Source organism: Hemicordylus capensis, chromosome 5 (genome assembly GCF_027244095.1).
Source record: "Hemicordylus capensis ecotype Gifberg chromosome 5, rHemCap1.1.pri, whole genome shotgun sequence".
Taxonomy (NCBI): Eukaryota; Metazoa; Chordata; class Lepidosauria; order Squamata; family Cordylidae; genus Hemicordylus; species Hemicordylus capensis.
In genome coordinates this window covers 141,212,610-141,232,332 of record NC_069661.1, presented here as the reverse complement: position 1 = coordinate 141,232,332, position 19,723 = coordinate 141,212,610, and the positions used below count along the sequence as shown (strand labels likewise).

General features: G+C 43.8%; 1 protein-coding gene across 11 annotated transcripts in view; it reads right to left on the bottom strand.

Moving 5' to 3' along the window:
- The window catches only part of DMTF1 (cyclin D binding myb like transcription factor 1), a 90,592-nt gene that overhangs the window by 29,401 nt on the left and 41,468 nt on the right, over window positions 1-19,723 (bottom strand). For all 11 annotated transcript variants that reach the window (XM_053253786.1, XM_053253787.1, XM_053253788.1 and 8 more), the window contains 3 exons: window positions 12,609-12,824; window positions 9,524-9,609; window positions 2,942-3,100 (listed from right to left, as the gene is read on the bottom strand). In XM_053253786.1, the coding sequence (XP_053109761.1) occupies window positions 2,942-3,100; window positions 9,524-9,609; window positions 12,609-12,824 (461 nt within the window). The remainder of the gene's footprint in view (window positions 1-2,941; window positions 3,101-9,523; window positions 9,610-12,608; window positions 12,825-19,723) is intronic.

The window sequence follows — 19,723 nt, the reverse complement described above, 5'->3', positions numbered from 1 at the left end:
ATCAGCAACTTGAGTGGAATTCTAGATGATTTGACATGAAAGAAAACAAGTGACATTTACAGATTCCACTTATGGCACAAAGTGGAATCCAGAAATCTAACTGGTGTAAGTTATTCACCATATTTTCTTCCCATAAACTATGAAAAGGGACAAATGCATGTCTTGCATTTTAGAACAGAAATAATAAAAAGAAATAGGAAAATCATCAGAGCTATAACCTAACAGGGTTTCTTCCACTGACGCTGTACACTACAGAGGACTGAACAATCAAAGGGGAATCCAAAGTGACTATATCAATATAATTAGATTTTGAGATTTATACAGTTTATAAATACAGACATCTTACACATCTAAGAACATAAAAATTAAAAACTATATATAAAAATAGGTTGTTAAATGTTGCCAGTAACCAAGTTCTATTTGAAAGTGGAAAGACAATCTTATGGTAATCACCAAAGGTGATCTCCAAAAATCTTGGGTCAGTCCAATACTCCTGTAGTCACCAAGGAGGACAGTATCAACAATTTAGGGGTAGCCTGATGCGTTTCAGCCAAATGACTGGTATTCCTCAGTGGCAATAGTTGGATACTTCCATTCTCCTTACAAAGAACCAGCAATTTCTAAAAACTACAAAACACAATACTACTTCTCACCAACCAATAAAATTAACGAATTATCTTAAATTACAAATATCAAAAGTCTTTCTTTATGAAAGTCAGTGTCTATCTTGAGGCAGGCTCCTAACCAGAAGGACTCTTCTTTTAGCAGCTTACACAGTACTTCCTAGTCTCTGTTTTTGGTAACAGTGGGGAAGCTACTTCTCCTAAGGGTTTAAATAATGCTACCCCACCTAAATCTCATTACAGCAATTAAGTAAACTGCCCTGAGCCATTCTTGGAAGGGCGGTATATACATCAAATAAATAAATACAAAAAAATTCCTCTTAAAATAATAGTTGGCTAACAACCCCGATTCAGAAAACACAGACACAGTGAAATCGCAACTGTGAGAGAATGAGGAGCTGAACTGGCATTTGGGTTGAGCCCTCTGAGACCTTGTTACCTTTCAGTTCCTTTTGATCTTCTTCCCTCGTATAACAGTTGAGGCCTCACTGTCTTTATACTCTATACTTAAATAAACTTGATATTTTGGGTTAAAATAATTTGCCTTCTATAGTAAGTTATAATCTCTTGGTTAACCTGATATTGAGGCTGTTCTCATGCAGAGCCTAACGCGGGCTGTGTACAGCCTAATCCTGGCAGTTCAGCACTGCCTAGCCCAGCTTTTAGCTGAGGTTTAAGGGAGCAAGCACTCCCTTACCCCTGACTACTTGCTTGCTTGTATGCGAGCACAGGCTGCTTCCAGACTGCACACAGAGAGACAGTACCTAGAACTCTGGTCTCTTGGAGGAATCCTCCTATGCAGCCTCCCGGCCTCTGTTGACCAGCACTGCTGGGAGCAGTATGCAGATTCATCCGTGTTCTTGGCAGTGCTGGTTGTGTGGGCAGACGGCTTGAGCGTCACTCAAGCTGTAAGCAGTAGTCTGGGGGAAGGTAGGTTGAACCCTGCCTTCCCCCCTGCCTGGCCCTGCGGGTGGACATGTGAACAGCCCCATTATGTTACTTAAATGTGGATAAAGATCTGTATATAGTGGTGTTTAAACAAATTGTGTCTCTTTCTGCGACTTGCATAAGTGTTTTCTGAATCAGGCATGTACCTCATGTCTCAGTTTCCCAACCATAATGGCTGGCCTCAAGGATTTAAGAGCATCTCTTTCTCTGTTTTCAGGAAGAACCTCAAGACTCTCCTGTTCTCTTAGACTTTTAATTAGAATTAATTTTAATAGTTTTAAAAAAACTTGTTTTAATAATTTTATTCTATTTTTATTGTCATGTATTTTAATTTGTGACTCTTAAATATTTTAAATTTTGTACACTGCCTAGAGATATATATATCAGGTGATATTAAAATATGATAGATAGATAGACAGACAGATAGATAGATAGATAGATTTAATATCTGTAGCTCTGGTAAATATGAGACAGTTAGGTGACTGTTAAAGACACAACATTATGTCGTCTTATAAGTTAAAAAGCGAGTGTATGTGCATTTAGTAACAGCAGTGTAGGAGAGACAGGTTAGAGCTGAGCAAAGGCTCTCTTATGAGAGAAGTGGGTAGTGGCTTGGGAAAGGCTACAGACAAAGGATCGACAGAGTATTTGGGAGCAGTCATGCCCCTGATGAGTGGAGGGCTGGGGACTGTATTGGTTTGGGTTGGCAAGGCTTCCTTCAGGTAGAGTCAGAGGAGAGGTAATGGATGTGGGGATAGGGGCCCCAATGTTCTCTCTAATTGTTTTCATCTGTCTGAGGAATGAGTTTTGTTCTGAGCGGCAGTATCAAGGCAGTGTGTGTGCACCTGCAGTCAGAATGATTCAGCCTGAGTGGGATCTAAAATTAACTGAGCGGACATCCAGAAATGTGTGAGTGCATGCACATGCGGACACCTTAGAGGGAACACTGAGGGGCACTTATGGTTCCCTGCTATGGTTGGGGGATATACACTCGTTTAAAGCTTTGTCAGACAGTGCTACAGTTTCAATGCTACTGAGCCTGTGTCCAAAATTTATAATCAAGTTAGATCAACAAGTCATGCTGGCATCATTTTATCTATTCACATTAGTTATTCTTTGTTGTTGTTGTTGTATTTGCAGAATTTAAAGATTTGACCTGCTATAAATCATTTCCTGCCACAACTAGTTAGTACAGAGACTTCTTACCAGAAAAAATGTATTGCAATAGTTCCAAAACGAAACAGCTTTGGAAATTTATCTATTAAGAACCGGTTGCAGCTACTTCAGCAGTCCAGCAATATAGCTCTGAAGCCCCACCTTCACCCTTGCCTTCCCTTGTATCTCTTGATTTCCCCTTTCAAGATACATACAGACAAGGCGTGGACTATGATCTGGTCTGGTGAGGCTGGCGCAGTGGCAGCTGTCAGGGTCACAGTTGGACTGGTGGTCAGTGTCAATGGCAGCCCCTGGCTTGAGCTTGTCTGGAGCAAGTAAGTGCCTGGAGTCCCAGTAGGCTGTAGGTGAAAAGACTAAAAAAAAAGTGGAAGGTAGTCAACAGAGGAAGCCAAATTACTGATGGGCTTCTCAGATATGCTCATTCTGAAGTCTAGCTAGAAGGAAACCAGATTCAAAAGCAACTCCTCCTCTAAATACAATGGCATTGAAATATTCTGTTAAAATCCGAATTTTTCATGGTCACTGCTACTCTATCTCAACCTCATCCTTTCTCCCTACACACTACCTCAGGCCATGCAATGTCAGGCCTCTCCGTTTTAAAATTTTTATTCTGCCCTTTGTCCAAGGAGCTCAGGAGGGCACACAAGGTTCCCTTTCCCCTCATTTTATCCTCACATCAACCATGAGTAGAAAAGATAGAGACCAGCCCTAGGTCACCCAGTGAGCCACACTGACTGTTACCAAAGGATTATGGCCATTAGAGAGGAGATCAGTGCCAGGGCTTGCCCACAGAGATACAGGGATTTGCTTTTCTCCTTTGCCCCAAGGCAAGATGTCTTGAAGGCTGCTCAGCCAGGGCCTAAGCCAACCTCCAATATCTTTGTTATCTTACGTGAAGCCTGAACTGGCTTTTGTGAAAGAGAAAAACATTTCGTAATGGCAATGGTATAAAGCCATTTCCAATCATGCCATGCAAATGCCATCTTGCATTGCCGTGCAAGAGCCAGCGTGGTGTAGTGGTTAGAGTGCTGGACTAGGACCGGGGAGACCAAAGTTCAAATCCCCATTCAGCCATGAAACTAGCTGGGTGACTCTGGGCCAGTCACTTCTCTCTCAGCCTAACCTACTTCACAGGGTTGTTGTGAGGAGAAACTTAAGTATGTAGTACACCGCTCTGGGCTCCTTGGAGGAAGAGCGGGATATAAAATGTAAATAAATAATGATAACAACAACAACAACAACGATATTGCTAATAAAATCCAGCCATCTCAGGTCCTTGGGAAGGACTCGATGTCTGGATAAAACAAACCAGTCAATAACACCTGTCTGACTGTGTAAACAAGAAATAATAATAATAATAATAATAATAATAATAATAATAATTAATAATAATAAATAAAGTCCAGAGGTCTGACCCACAACTATTGACGCTTCTTGGTGAATGGAATAAGTCTACTTATCTGCCATTTCCCCCTCATTAAAAGAAAGAATACTCCTTTACCTATAATCTCATTTTATTTATTTAGCATATTTATATACAACCGCAAATTTATGTCTTTGGACGGCTTACAATAAAAACAATTCAAATTAAAACAGCAAAACAGCAAAACAATTAAAAATTCAACACTATTAAAAACTATAAATCTAATTAAAAGCCTGGGTGAACAGACATGTCTTAACTGCCTTTTAAAAAGTTGTCAGAGATGGGGAGGCTCTTATTTCAGCAGGGAGCACATTCCAAAGCCTCGGGGCAGCAAGAGAGAAAGCCTGTCCCCGAGTAACCACCAGACAAGCCAATGGCAACTGCAGACAAACCTCTCCAAATGATCTCAATAGGAGTTGGGGCTGATGGCAAAGAAGATGTCTCTTAAATACCCACGCCCTAGGCTGTTTAGGGCTTTATAGGTTATAATCAGGACATTGTATAACCGTTTTTGCCCGGAAAGTTATTGGTTGCCAGTGTAGCTCTTTTCGTATAGGAGTAATATGGTCTCTCCGAGATGACCCAAAGACCAACCTGGCTGCCGCATTCTGGATCAACTGAAGTTTTCAGACTACATACAAAAGGCAGTCCCACACAGAGCACATTGCAATAGTCATATCTAGAGGTTACCAGCATATGTACCACTGTTCTGAGGTCATTTATCTCAAGAAACGGATGCAGCTGGTGTATCAGCCGAAGCTGATAGAAAGCACCTCTGGCCACTGCCTCAACCTGCGACACCAGGGAGAGGTTTGGATCCAGACACACTCCCAGATGGTGGACCTGTTCCTTCTGGGGAAGTGTGACCCCATCCAGGACCAGCAGATGAAAATTGTCTCCTGAGTTTGAACCGCACACTTAAATAAGTACCTCCGTCTTATCTAGATTCAGTCTCAGTTTGTTATCCTTCATCCAGGCCAGCACCATCTCCAGGCAGGCATTTAAGGAGGTTATGCCCTCTCCCGATGATGTTGACATGGAGAAATAGATTTGGGTGTCATCAGTATACTGATAACACCCTGCACCTAATCTTTTGATGATCTCCCCCAACTCGTTCATGTAGATGTTAAACAACATTGGAGACAATACGGAGACCTGAGGAACACCATATTAAAGTTCAGGTTTTGAAGAGCAACACTCTCCAAGGGAATCTGCCAGAGGTAGGAGTGGAACCACTAAGAAGCAGTGGTTCACATCCCCAACCAGAGGCGTAATTAGGGAAAATAGCGCCTAGGGCAAGCAGTGAAATTGCGCCCCCTGTTCAAACATCTGACACCCATCTTTCAGATAACTTTACTATAATATCAGCTCAAAAATACAAGTCAAGCTCGCTAACCTTTTAAAATTTCAAAAACTATTTAGCAGTGGATGTAGCCAGACCAAAAAATGCTGGAAAACTACAAATTTCAGTATGCTGGGGCTCATGAAATACCCAAATACTATGTGGAGGTGTACTTGGAAAACTAAACAGAAGTGCCTATCTAATTCTCTACTATGTACTGTAGCATCACTATTACATAAGTTTTAAAAATAAATGGAGAATTTGGCTTTCCCCAGATACTCTGAAAATAATTAAAGGATATGCAGAGTAAACTGTGTCACTGCTTGGAATATATTCTAGTATTTCAGAAAGACAGTACAAATGAGAGAAAGAGAGCAAGAAACTCCCAGTGGGCCTTAATACTAAGAATTTCACACTGATTCAAAGACAAACTCACCATTAATAGCCATATTATCAAGACATCACATTTAACTCACTTATCACAAGTTTTTGTTGTTGTTGTTTTCCTTCTTTTTCTTGTATTTATGCTGGCCTTGGGCCGAAATAAACAAATACATACATACATACACACACACACACACACACACACACACACACACCACAAGAAGCAAAGTAAGAACAAATGAATACAATCCTAGATCATAAGCTTCAGCTCAGTATTCACAAGCCCTGATTCTCTGTACATAGTGCCAAACTGAATACGTGTACAGTGACTTATATTATATTAAATTTAAAAAATATTTTTTACCTGTAGCCCCTTCGGGGCACTTCCTATAGCCCATGGGGGGGGGTCTGCAAAGGTTACCCCTCCCTCCACAGGCCTCACAGGGACCATTTGAGCATGTGCAGTGGCCATTTTTAAAAATAATTGTGTGTTTAAAAAAAAATGGCCACTGAAAACAAAATGGCCACCGCACATGCTCAAATGGCCTCTGCGAGGCCTGGCATGGCCTAGGGCCTCACAGAGGCCATTTGAGCATGCATGGTGGCCATTTTGTTTTTGGTGGCCATTTTTTATTTTTTATTTAATTTTAAGAAATTGCGCCCCCCCTTCAAGTGGCGCCCGGGGCACGTGCCCTGCCTGCCCTACCCTAAATATGCCCCTGACCCCAACCCCCTCAGACACTCCAGAAAGATACTATCATTGATAGTACTGAAAGCGACAAAGAGATCCTAAAGAATCAACAGAGTTGCACTCTCTCTGTCAGCCAGGGAGGTCATCCAGCAGGAGATCATCCATCAAGCCAACCAAGACTGATAGCCAGCCTAAAATCCAGTTTAAAATGATAAATAAGTTTCCAGTTTAATCCAGTTTAAAAGATAAGAAGTTTCCTCCAAGACTGCCTGGAGCCTGGAGGCTACCAGCCTCTCGATTACTTTGCCCAGCCACAGAAGGTTGGAGACAGGCCTATAGTTGCTCAACTCTGAGGGATCCAGTGCAGGCTTCTGCAGAAGAGATCTAATAATTGGCTCCCTGAGACAAGGAGGCATCCTGCCCTCCTTGAGAGAAGCATTTATAATATCTATCAGACCTTCTACAACAGCCTCCCTGCCAGATGGTATAAGCCATGTCGGACAAGGGTCCAGAGAACAAGTGGTAGGCCACACCATTCCAAGTACCTTATCCAAACTGAAACCAATCCAGCCTAACCACGTAAGAGGAGTTGCTGGACACTTCTGCATCAGACACTGCAGAAACTGTGGGATCTGAGGCCATAGCGGCCTGAATACGAGAGATTTCATCCAGAAAGAACTAATTAAAAACATAACAGCAGATAACTGATGGTTCCAAATTCTGATTCAAGGGAGAAGGGGCATGTACTAGCCATTTCACAACCCTGAACAACTCAGCTGGGAGTCAGCTTGTGGATGTAATACAAGCAGAAAATAATTGCTTCTTTGCTGCACATATCACCTCAGCATGGATCTTCATATGCGCTCTATATTGTAATCTTTCGGATTAGAGTTGGGTCTTTCTCCACTTGCACTACAGTCGTCTACCTTGTCAGTTCAGCCCCCATAGATCTTCCTTATACCAAGGGGCCAGTTCTGAAGCGGATCGGAGAGGAAACCTAGGAGTGTTCATGCCAACTGCCCTGGTGAGTTTGCTGTTCCAGTTCTCCACCTGGGCATCAACAGGATCACCAGCAGAGCCAACACTAAATCCTTCCAAGACTTCTTGGAATCCTATTGGACCCCAAAACTCGGGCAGACCATCCTAATAGTCCCCTCTTACCTGTACAGGTGGGATGTGATCATGAGTCCAACCTTAACCAGATGGTGGTCCGTCCATGACAATGAGGAAATTACAGAAGTCCCCACTCACGGAACACCACTCTGATTAGAGTGAAAGACCAAATCAAGCTTGTGACCAGCAATGTGCGTCAGTACCGAGACAGCTTGGGAGAGGCTAACAGTCATCATGGCCACTATGAATTCCTGAGCTGCCTTGGACAAATTGGTCCCAAAGTGAACATTAAAGTCTCCCACCACAAGCCTGGGGGACTCCAACACCAACTCCGAGACCAAGTCCGGCAGGTCAGTTAGGGACTCTATTGGGCAACGAGGTGATCGGTACACCAACAGAAGTCCCAGTCTATCCCTTGTCCCCAAACTTAAGTATACACATTCAGTATGGTCAGACACTTTGACAGGGATCCTGCTAAGAGATGTTATTCTTATAGACCATAGCCACTCTACCTCCCTGCCCACGTCCCCTTACCTGCTCCTCAACAGAGTACCCCAGAGGGAGAAGCTGGGACCAGACTGGGCCCCCAACCAATTCTCTGTGATACTTACCAGACTGGCCCTTTTTGCATACAAAACACCAAATAATTTTAAAATTCAGGTAAAATACATAAAGGCTAATTGGGACAAATACAAGATTAATTGGGACAAACGTAACCATTAAAGGCCTAAATGGTGTGAGCCGATTATTTTAGGAAACATCTCCTTTTCAGTCTCCCCATACAGAGGGATCCTGCTCCAACACCCTTTATCTATCTGAGATTAAGCAATTGAAGGCCAGAGTTAGGCCCCATCAAGAATGGCACCCTCACCCTGGAAATCTGCCCTCAAGAAAGGCCAATTCCATCCTCATTTTCCAAATGTTAAATCAAGATATTTTTATTTCAACAAGCACCAGGGAATGAGCCCCAGTTAGATTATTTTATTGTTATATCCCACTTTCCTACAAAAAGCAGTCAAAGTGGCTTATAAAATATAAAGGAAATACAGCTGAAATACAAATAGAACAAAAGAGAATTTTTAAAAAGAGAAGCCAATAAAAACAGGATAACAGTAAAAATATTAAAAGCAAAGTACAAAAACATAAGTTAATGTTAATAATTTAAAAGAGATCAAACTAGCAGATTTCCACTAAAGGAAGTTCCATAACTGCAGTGGTAGAACCACTGCTGAGAAGACCACATCTCTCATTTCCACCCACTTCATATCACAAATGCACAGGACAGAGAGCAGGGCCTCCAAGGTTGATCATAAGAGCCAGAAAGGTTCATAGAGGAGAAACTATTCTGGTCCTAAGCCATTTAGGTCTTTTGTTGAGCTGGTGGTACTTTATCTTTTGCTTTTATATACTTATCTTTTTAAAGAGGTTTAAAGCTTATGTTTCTTAGTTCCAGTTTTAATTGTAAATCTTGATATTGTGCTTTAGACTGAAGGTACAGTATTGCTATTTTCATGGTGTAAGCTTCCCTGAGGACCGAGTAGGTCACATGGTAGGATATAAATGAAAATAAAATTGATATTTCTGACACCCAAAGTGTGGATAATGTAAAACCATTCCAATATTTGTTAATATTGTTAAAGCTTCCATTTTCCTTAATGCTATAAGACCTGCTTACTGGACCTCACACTTTGTGTACACTTTATAGATCATGACGACACCCTGTAGATGCACACTTAATTTTTAAAAATTGCAGTAAGATCATTAACTGAAATAGGGCAAATCCATTATATGTGGCATTATCAGGCCCACTCTGCAGTACTTACTGGCAGAATCTCAAAGGTCTGTAGTGTTCCACTATTTAGTGTTATGGTCTCAGAATCAACAGAAGCAGCAGGGGAATCAGCAGAAGCTATGGGAGCAAGAGGAAAAACACATACATAAATAAGTATTGAGTGTATTTAACTGATAGACAGAACAGAACATTCAAGGATGCATGCTGCAGGGTGGTAACTCCCAAATGAAAGGAACAGGAAATTAGCAGTTTCTACATACAGAAGCCATGATTACAAAGATAATTTGTACGTGATTAGGGAGCAATACAGTTTTTACTGCTAGACATCTTGTAGTAGCAAGCATAAACTGTTTCCTTTGCTAAGCAGGGTCTGCCCTGGTTTGCATTTGGTGGGAGTCTTCATGTGAGCACTCTAAGATACTCCCCTCAGGGGATGGGGCCGGTCTGGGAAGAGGACCTGCAGAAAGTTCCAAGCTCCCTCCCTGGCATCTTCAAGACAGGCATGAGAGAGACCCCTGTCTGTAACCTTGGAGAAGTCGCTGCCAGTCTGGGTAGACTATACTGAACTAGATGGACCAATGGTCTGACTCAGTATAAGGCAGCTTCCTATGTTCCTATTAGAGAGGATGTAGCCGATAAAAGTACATATGATAACTGCATAGAGATTAATGAAAGGAAATTTAAAATACTCAGTGTTTAAATTCTTCATGAACAGACCAGATTTCCAGCAGCCTTCATTTTCTGGGGGAATCACCCTCAGCTGGTGTTAGTCATCACAAATATGTGGAGAAACATGTAGTGCTCAGATTCATATGAACTGTGATTTCTAACTGTTCACTAGATGAAACGATTTAAAACTGCCTTTCTATGGTGGCCACAAAATACAGTCCAGCAAAAGAGAAGTTAAAGCACAGAGGGGGCAGGAGATGAATTCCTCGTTTAAAAGGAATATAAGCTCCTGCTCCTGAACAGTTTTTGTTCATGCAAGCCAATAAATGTACCCTCCAACCCTTCCTAGTGGCTTGCCGTCCACTACAGAGAGAAGCGATTACCACAGCTCAGGAACAGAGGTAAATTCTGAAATATCCTCATGTGGCTCATTGAACACAAAGTTAACTAAACCCAAATCAATGGGATTCACTTCAGAGAAAATACATTTGGGGTATTAATTTGAAATATGCTGTTAATTTACATTCAAAACTCTAATATGAGGGATAAAGCTTCCCCTTCCAATTTGAAATGCACTTTGCACCCTATGTAACCCCCTCACCAAGTCCCACCCACAGTGCTGCCAATGTTGGGAACAGTACAGGAGTATATTTTCCTGACTGATTATATCACATTCTCAGTTCCTCTGAATTACTTAAAGCAGCATTTCCCAGCCAGGTAATTTATAGGGCCAGATCTGCTTAGCCTGAATAGTAGAGCTCCATTTTGTGCCTTCAGAGCATTCTGTGGGCAGGAGCACCTACCACAGCTTGCCTCTATGTAGGTGAACACACAACTTGTATGAGTACAGATTGTATGTACCCATAGCTAGAGATTGCTTATATGGCTGGCCTCTAGCAGAATTTGCTGCATTCTTGCAAATGAATTTATGTAGGTATGTACAACACTTTCCTCTATGGGCTGAAATGGTCAGTGTTCCAACCAAATGACTAGCAGCTTAGACAGAAACTAAAAGCATGCCATGTGACCACAATTGTTTGCGTCTTTTAATATATTGTATTTAGATGTGTTTTTTTCTGTGAGCATTACCCAAGTCTCTCACAAAATGGATATACAATATTCAATAAAGCAGATTTTAAAGCACCAAAGCAACCGTTTAGGTATAGTAGATCTACCTTATTGGAGAACTATTCATTCCAGCCAGTAAAAATGTCATAGGTAATTTCATTATCATATTAATTTTATTCTGCATGTGCTGGTATTTAGTCACCCTGAAGAAGACACTTTTTAAAATCCATTGGGAGGTGTATTCGTTTGCACCAATACATTCTCCTTCAGGCATCAGTCTGAAGTTCACCTCTGTTTTCTTTACTGGCCACTTTAAGTACTGCTCTCCTCCATTTAAGTACTGCTCTCCAGACCAGTGCAAAATGTGGGTGCGTGGAGCCTTATTGCTAAAGATAGAAAAACATGAAACTGTCTTTTCAGCTTATATGGTGTTGAAGTTAAGATGAGCACCTTAACTTGCAATGTCCATGCTTTTTAAAGCAAGTGTGTAAATTTAAAGCACTTCAACTCTCCTTAAATTGAAGGTTTAAGGATTTCTGGTGTGTGTGTCGTGAGCTTCAGCAACCCTGCCCCCTTCCCTCTTCATCCATTTGTGCCTTCTGAACTATGTCAGTGAAGACTGGTGGACCCTAAGGAACACAGTTTTGGGAGAAAACAGACAGGGAGGGGATGGCCAAAAACTGCACACACACCCTTGCATAAAAGAAAATCTAAACATGTCAGTGCTTGGTTATTTTGGGTGTCAGGTGTTGGCAGCAGCTGCATGCATTACCATGATCAGTAGCCATGGGACAGCAGCAACCTCACCACTACAATAATGTGTATAGAACGACATGGAGCTACCTTGTGTTCATATCTGAATTCTGGAGAATTGTTCAACCACTTACATTCTCATTGGTATAGCTAGTGGTATACATAGATCACCATTCATTGGACAGAAATCAGGGCTACTTGCAGCATGTGAATGTTGCTGCATACTTACCCCCCAGCTATCCTGGCAAAGGGATGCCTTTTAAAGAGGAAGCTCTCTCATATAAACAGCAGAGAGTAACTGTCCCTATTCTCCCCAACATAGCATCCCTCTCAGCTGCTGCTGTTAGTGTCTCCCTTGTGCTTCTTTTTAGATTGGGACAGGGTGCATCTTCTCATTCCGTTTGCACTGCAAACCAGGGGACTTTTTTTTGTTCAAAAGTGATATATACATATTGATGACGATGATGATAACAACAACAGCTGTGTGTATGCACATGTATGTTTGATATTTGTTTTTTGGAGTAGCTTACTAGTCAATGTATTGGCAATCCAATTGCCAAACCAAAAGGAATCTCCTTGATTCTACAGGGGGAGGGGCAAGAACCACATGAGTTTCAGCTACTTACACACATGGGTAATTTGGACTGGAATCTGCAAAGCTGTCATGGGGCTTGGAGAATTGCCTGAATTCTCATCCAAGCGAGCCACTCGAATCTGCACATGCTGAACTCCAGAACTGGAATGAGTGTTGGCCAAGCCAGGCAAAGATTTGTTTTCTGAAAGCTGGTGCCCTGGAGTGTTCTTTTGGCTTTCATGAAGCTGTTTCAGACCTTTTATAAGAACTAAAAAGAAAAAAAGAGACATGAAACATGTTCCTGGAAGTAAACAAAAAGAGGAGGAGGAGGGGAAGTATCTGGAATAAAATCTGTATGAATGTGATGAATCAATTACTCAGAGAACTTAAACCAAAATCAAACTTCTAAAAATATATATATATACAATTTATTCTCACCCCGCTCCCACAACCTCAGTAAACAGCATGGCATCATAGGGAAATTAGAGTGAAATAATCATAATCTCTATTATAATGCCCAAATTGCCTGAGAGTCTGTCCACCTCTTTCTTCTCAATGAATTCACTAACATAGGCAGGAAGATGCATTGTCAGAAAGCTGAAAAGGAGGGTAAAGGTAAAGTGTGCCATCAAGTCGATTTCAACTCCTGGCGCCCACAGAGCCCTGTAGTTCTCTGATGCCTGGAGCCGAGGACATCTCTCATTGGGTTATCCTTTCCACGTGCTCCCAGGCAAGACTAATGAAATTTAGTTAGCAGCCTTAAGAGCCCGGGACGGATAACCCCACCCAGTTCTTTTAGTCCTGCTGTGCTCCTAGGCAGAGATTGTTTGTATTGCTCTCTTTATCTTAAAGCTTAAAACCTTCTTAGCTATCTTTTCTGTATCTATCTACCTCTTTTTAGTCCGTGTTTCTACTCCAGTCTGTGTTACTGCTCTCGTTAATACAAAAATAAATAAATAAATAAAACACTTTCGTTCCGATCGTTCCTCGTCTCCCTCCTCTTTCTCTTCATCTTTTTTCTGGCTTAATCTGTTGCCCATGGAGCATCGGCAGGCTATTAGTCGAATATTGGTCCCTATGGGGAGGAAGACTTCAGGCTTTCCGTTTGCCACGAAAGAGCCAGGATCGCCTCCGCTGCCATTAGCAGCCACGCCCCTGATGACGGCACTAGAACAAGAGATACAAACGGGGCCAGGTCCCTCGCTTCTAGCCCGCGCAACCAGAAGCACAACCAGAGCGAGAGGAGAGCTTCAGCCAGGTAGCGTGGGCCAGACTTTGGTCTCGCTCCCACCTAGCCTGAGTGCTGCACTGCAAAGGAGCACCGCCGATACCACTGCGACCTCTAGCGGGTTTGCAAATGGCGGTTTACCACTTTCGGTGGGAAACCCGGGAATCGCCACTAGTCAAAGCTGAGCATCGACCACAGTTTACAAGGGGGGCAGATCCAGATCAAGAGAGGCATCTGCAGGACCAGTGAGATCCCTCCTTGTCGCAGCTAGCCAGGGCTTGTCTGTCCCGAGCCCTCAAAATGCCCCAGAGCTCCAAATAGTTCAGGATTTGCAGCCCATTCAGGAGGTGCAACCCATTCATCTCCCATCAGAGATGCCCACTAATTGGCAACAGTGGATAAAGGAGACCTTGTCTGTATCCCTTAAACAAGCTATAAAGCGAAAAAAGCCTAGGAAAAGGGGCAGGGATCGCTCACTCTCCCCCTCCTCTTCTGAGGAGTCTTCTTCCCAACCAACTAAGAAAGCAAGGCGTAAGAGAAAACATACAGGGGATGTTAGACCAGAAAATGTTCCACAGGATCAGATCCATGTAGTGGTCTTAGGAGGGGGTGGTCGTTCATCAGAAGGGTCTGGAGAGGAATCACCTGACATCACCCCTAATAACCCCTTGCTGCCTTTGCTCCCTAGGGAGCCTGTGGGTCCAGTCGTGCATACATCACCTATATTGGGTACAGAATCTATTCCACTTACAATACCTAATAACGTTCCTAATAACACTCCTCCACCCAATCCTCCCACACTCATACTGGTTACGGTTCCAACACCAGGTATTCCATCTACACCCATTCCGGTTGCAGTTCCTACACCTGCCCATTTTCCTTTAAACCCTCCTGACAAGGAGGAAGGCGAGTGGTCAGATGATCAGGATAATTCTGCATCCACTTTAACTCAGCGGTTATTCGCTCAGGAGGATTTTGGCCCCCTAGTGTCTAGGGCCATGAATGCCTTAGATTTACAAACTCCTGCTAATACGGAGTCTGCTCCACCTACCAAGGGTTCTCTGGTCTTTCCCATGCCCAGAGGTAAAGACCTCTTATTTCCTTTATCTGATCTTCTCGCAGATACGGTTAGAGAAGAATGGCTGCTACCCACATCTAATCAAAAATCTCTGGCAGTAGCCAACAGGTTCTATGCATTCCAGCAGGAGGCCATGGATATGTTTACGGTACCTCTGACAGATGCTCCAGTGGTCGCCCTATTAAATGGGGCTTTATTACCTAGAGACGGGGGAATCAGCCCTAAAAGACCAGAATGACAAGAAAATTGAGGCTGCATTTAAAAGGGCTAATGACGCCTCTTCTCTGTTATTCATTCATATATATATATATATATATATATATATATATATATATATATATATATATATAATTAGAGCCTCTGCTGCGGAGTCGATAATGTCTAGAGCATCTGTGGTATGCTGGATGATCTCATCCAGGAACCCCACTCTGACGTGTTTAGTTTAAGACATCAGTTGATAAAAATACAGAAGGCGCAAGCTTTCATTGCGGATGCTACCTTGGATGCAGTAAGATTTTCGTCTAGAGCTTCCACAGCCACAGTGGTAGGGCATCGCACCCTACGGTTAACATACTGGCCAGTATATGCTGCATCATGTTCAAATTTGGTGGCGGTTCCATTTGACGGGGTAAAGTTGTTTGGGGAGGAGGCACTAAAGGAGGTTTTGGTTGAGTCAAAAGACAAACACAAGACTATGCCTCTTCCTCGCACACCTCATAGACAAGAACGCCCACCCACTAGGAGGGCATTTCAGTTTCAGTATCAGCCCTTTCGTTTCTTTTGACCTTCCTTTCGAGGGAGGGATAGAGATACTAGATACCAGCGGCCCCAATGGAATAGACAGAGGGGCAGAAGGGCCTACAATCAGAACAGACAGGGCCTTAACACTCAGTCAAAGCCCCCAAAACAGCAATGATGCCCCATTGAGGGGGTTAGGAGGTCGGCTGTCAGCCTCCTTGCAAATATGGCAGCAAACAACAACAGATCGGTGGGTTCTCTCCACAATAGAGAGAGGTTACAGGATAGAACTATCAGCAAAACCTCCCAAAAGATTTCTACCCACCCCAAGGTCACGTTGGCGTGTCAAACACCTAGGCCTCCTAGATGCCATTCAGCACCTAATGGATACAGACGCAATAGAACTTGTCCCTATGCAACAACAGGGACAGGGGGTATACTCAACAATATTCACCATGCCCCAAAAGGACAAGACTCTCAGGGCTGTATTGGACCTAAAATTTCTGAACCAGTGGGTCCCGAAACGCAGGTTCCGGATAGAATCTCTTTGCACAAAAACGGAAGCGCTGCAGCATCTGGATCTGCTAGCCTCTATAGATCTAAAAGAGGCATACCTGCACATTCCGATTCATCCCGAAAGCCATCACCTGCTTCGTTTCAAATATTGCAGAGTGCACTATCAGTACAGGGCGCTCCCATTTGGATTGTCATCAGCCCCAAGAATCTTTACAAAAGTACTGGCACCCTTAATCGCACACCTAAGGCTGCAGGGAATTCGCATTTTCGCATTTTCTGTTATTTGGACGAGCTACTTTTGACATTTCCCTCCGAGATTGTGGCAATGAGGGATCTAAACATGACTATTTGCACTCTAGAACAACACGGATTTCTCATAAACAGAGAAAAAAGTCACCTCGTACCATCCTACAGAATCCAGCATCTAGGTGTTATAATAGACACACAAAAGGACTGGCTATACCTTCCAGAAGAACGTCACTTCTTCTACCTTGATGTAGAAGATCTATGGAGATCAGAGGGAGCCATGGTTCCTGAATGGCCATGTGATACATTTCTGGGAACCATGGCCTCCTGGGCCAGTAAGGGGCTATCACGATGACCTGTGCCTTGAGTAACTGGACCCTGCGCAGAAAGCGAGCCAGGAGAGGAACTGGAGGGAATGCATACAACAGCTCCCGAGACCATTCCGCTGACAGAGAGTCAGGTGGAACTCTCAGAGGTAATTCAGACCTGCCAGGCCAGACTGTTGGCCCTAGCCCGTTTTCTGGGCCTAATGGTAGCCACACTGGACTCAATACCGTGGGCCAGGCACCATCTGAGACCATTACAGTGGTTTCTCCTATGGTTCAGACAGCCCATCTACAACAAGATCAATATAGTCATCTTAGTACCGCAGGAGGTACTAATGTCCCTCCAGTGGTGGCTGTTAGACTCCAACATCAGACGGGGAAAGGAATTCCTCGAGCCAACTCGGATAATAGTGACAACCGACGCCAGCAAGACGGGATGGGAAGCCCATTCTCAACACCAAACAGCCCTGGGCTCCTGGACGATGGAAGAAGGCTTACACAACATCAATTGGCTGGAGTTACGTGCCGTGCGCCTGGCTCTGTTAGCGTTTTGGGACGTACTTTACAATAGGCATGTGTTGATCAGGACAGACAACACGACAGCAAGGCCCATATAAACCGACAGGGGGGAACCAGGTCACGCTCCCTCCAGAGGCAGTCCTGATCATGTCATGGGCGGAGGTCCATCTGGCATTGGTCATGGCTCATCATGTACAGGGGGACCTCAATTCCATTGCGGATTGGTTGAGTCGGGAACAGCTCCTGCCCAGCGAATGGACGTTCAACAGGAAGATATTTCTGAGGATCACTCGACGGTTCGGCTTCCCAGAGGTCGATCTATTCGCATCAACACTGAACAATCAGCTGCCCAGATTCTTCACACGATTTCCGTGACCACAGACAGAGGGTGTGGACTCTCTGTCAGCGGAATTGCCTCGGGAGCTGTTGTATGCATTCCCTCCAGTTCCTCTCCTGGCTCACTTTCTGCGCAGGGTCCAGTTACTCAAGGCACAGGTCATCATGATAGCCCCTTACTGGCCCAGGAGGCCATGGTTCCCAGAACTGTATCACATGGCCATTCAGGAACCATGGCTCCTTCCGGTCTCCACAGATCTTCTACATTAAGGTCCTGTCGAGCAACACGATCCAGGTTGGTTTCAGCTAGCCGCCTGGAGACTGAGCAAGTTAGGTTATTCCAGCAAGGTGGTGAGCACCATCCTAGCATCTACAAGAGACTCCACCAAGCGCATATATCAATATACATGGAGAGCATTCCTGAAATGGTCAATGAGCCATGCAATACCCCACAGAAGGGCAACTCTAAAAGATCTCCTAGCTTTCCTTCAGGATGGTTTGGATAAAAGTCTTAAGGCCAATACCTTGAAGAGACAGGCAGCATCCCTAGCGGGAGTCATAGAGGGTCTCTCTAAATCCAGTGTGATGAATCATCCTCATATTAAGAAATTTCTTAGAGGGGCAACACATTTATCTCCCATGGTGGTCCATCGATTTCCACCATGGAACCTACACATCGTCCTAAGAGCACTTTAGTCTACACCCTTTGAACCAATCAGATTAATCCCCTTAAGGGTACTGTCCTACAAAACTGCATTCTTGGTGACGATTACATTGGCAAGGAGATTATTGTTGCTCAACACTCTGTCTGCACACAAAGATTTATGCGTATTCTCCACAGATTCTGTCCGATTCCGAACCCATTTTTCAGACCAATGGTCTCATCAGCCTACCATCAGTCTCAGGACATTATATTACCATCTTTCTGTCCCAGACCAGTCCATCCAAGGGAAAAGGCCTGGCATAAGCTGGATGTTCGCAGATGCCTAAAAATGTATTCAAAACGTATGGAGGGATTTAGGAAGTTGGAGTCCCTCTTCGTTAGCTTCTTACCAGCTTCTATGGGATGCCAAATATATTCTCAGACACTTGCCAGATGGATACAGGCATGCATTTCACTTACTTACGAAACTCAACATTTGCCAGCTCCTGAGCATATTATGGCACATTCAACAAGAGCAGTGGCCACATCGGCTGCCTTTTCATTGAACACTCCAGTACATGAAATATGTAGAGCTGCAACTTGGAAGACACCATCAACCTTCACAAAACACTACAAGATCGATGTGTTTGCCTCAACCCAAGCGGCATTCGGCCGCAGGGTACTACAACAGGTGCTTCCCCCAGAGTAGGTAGGAACTCCCGCCCGGGGACTTGGCCTTAGCTTGGGTATGTCCCAATGAGAGATGTCCTCGGCTCCAGGCATCAGAGAACGGAGTATTGGTCTTCACTTACCGTGAAGGCTCCTTCTTGATGAGGACATCAAGCTGAGGACATCTCGGCCCTCCCTGGTGTTTTTCCGGCCTACTCCGTGGGAAAGCTATTTTTTAGAAGGATATCTGTCTTCCATCTGGGTTTTTTTGCCTAATATTTGTTTCTTATATATGTTATATGTTACTTGATTGTTGACAGTTATTTGACAGATATTTGTTTCTGTGCTACTTGGACTTCGGCCTAAAAGAACTGGGCGGGGATATAACCCAATGAGAGATGTCCTCGGCTCCAGCATCAAGAAGGAGCCTTCATGGTAAGTGAAGACCAATGCTCCGTTTTCTTTGGTAGAATACGGGAAGGGTTTACCATTACCTCATCCTGCGCAGTGTGAGATGATGCCTTTCAGCATCTTCCTATATCGCTGCTATCCAATATAGTACCTGCGGGGATTCAAACTGGCAACCATCTGCTTGTTAGTCAAGCATTTCCCTGCTGCGCCATTTAAGGTGAGGAAGGTCATATATTATGTCTGGGAAGCACAACATGTGCGCGCACATGCCCAATGTACCTATGTGCATTGGGTACTTCTCTTAACTTCTGGCCAAGGAGGAAACTGGGGTGGCAGGGAGGTATGCTGCCGCCCCAACGGGGACTTTTAAAACTGAACGCCGGCGGGGGAAATGTGGTAGGAAGGGCACCCTTCCCCGCTCTTAAAAGGTATGCCCCCCGCCTGTGAACTAGCGGAA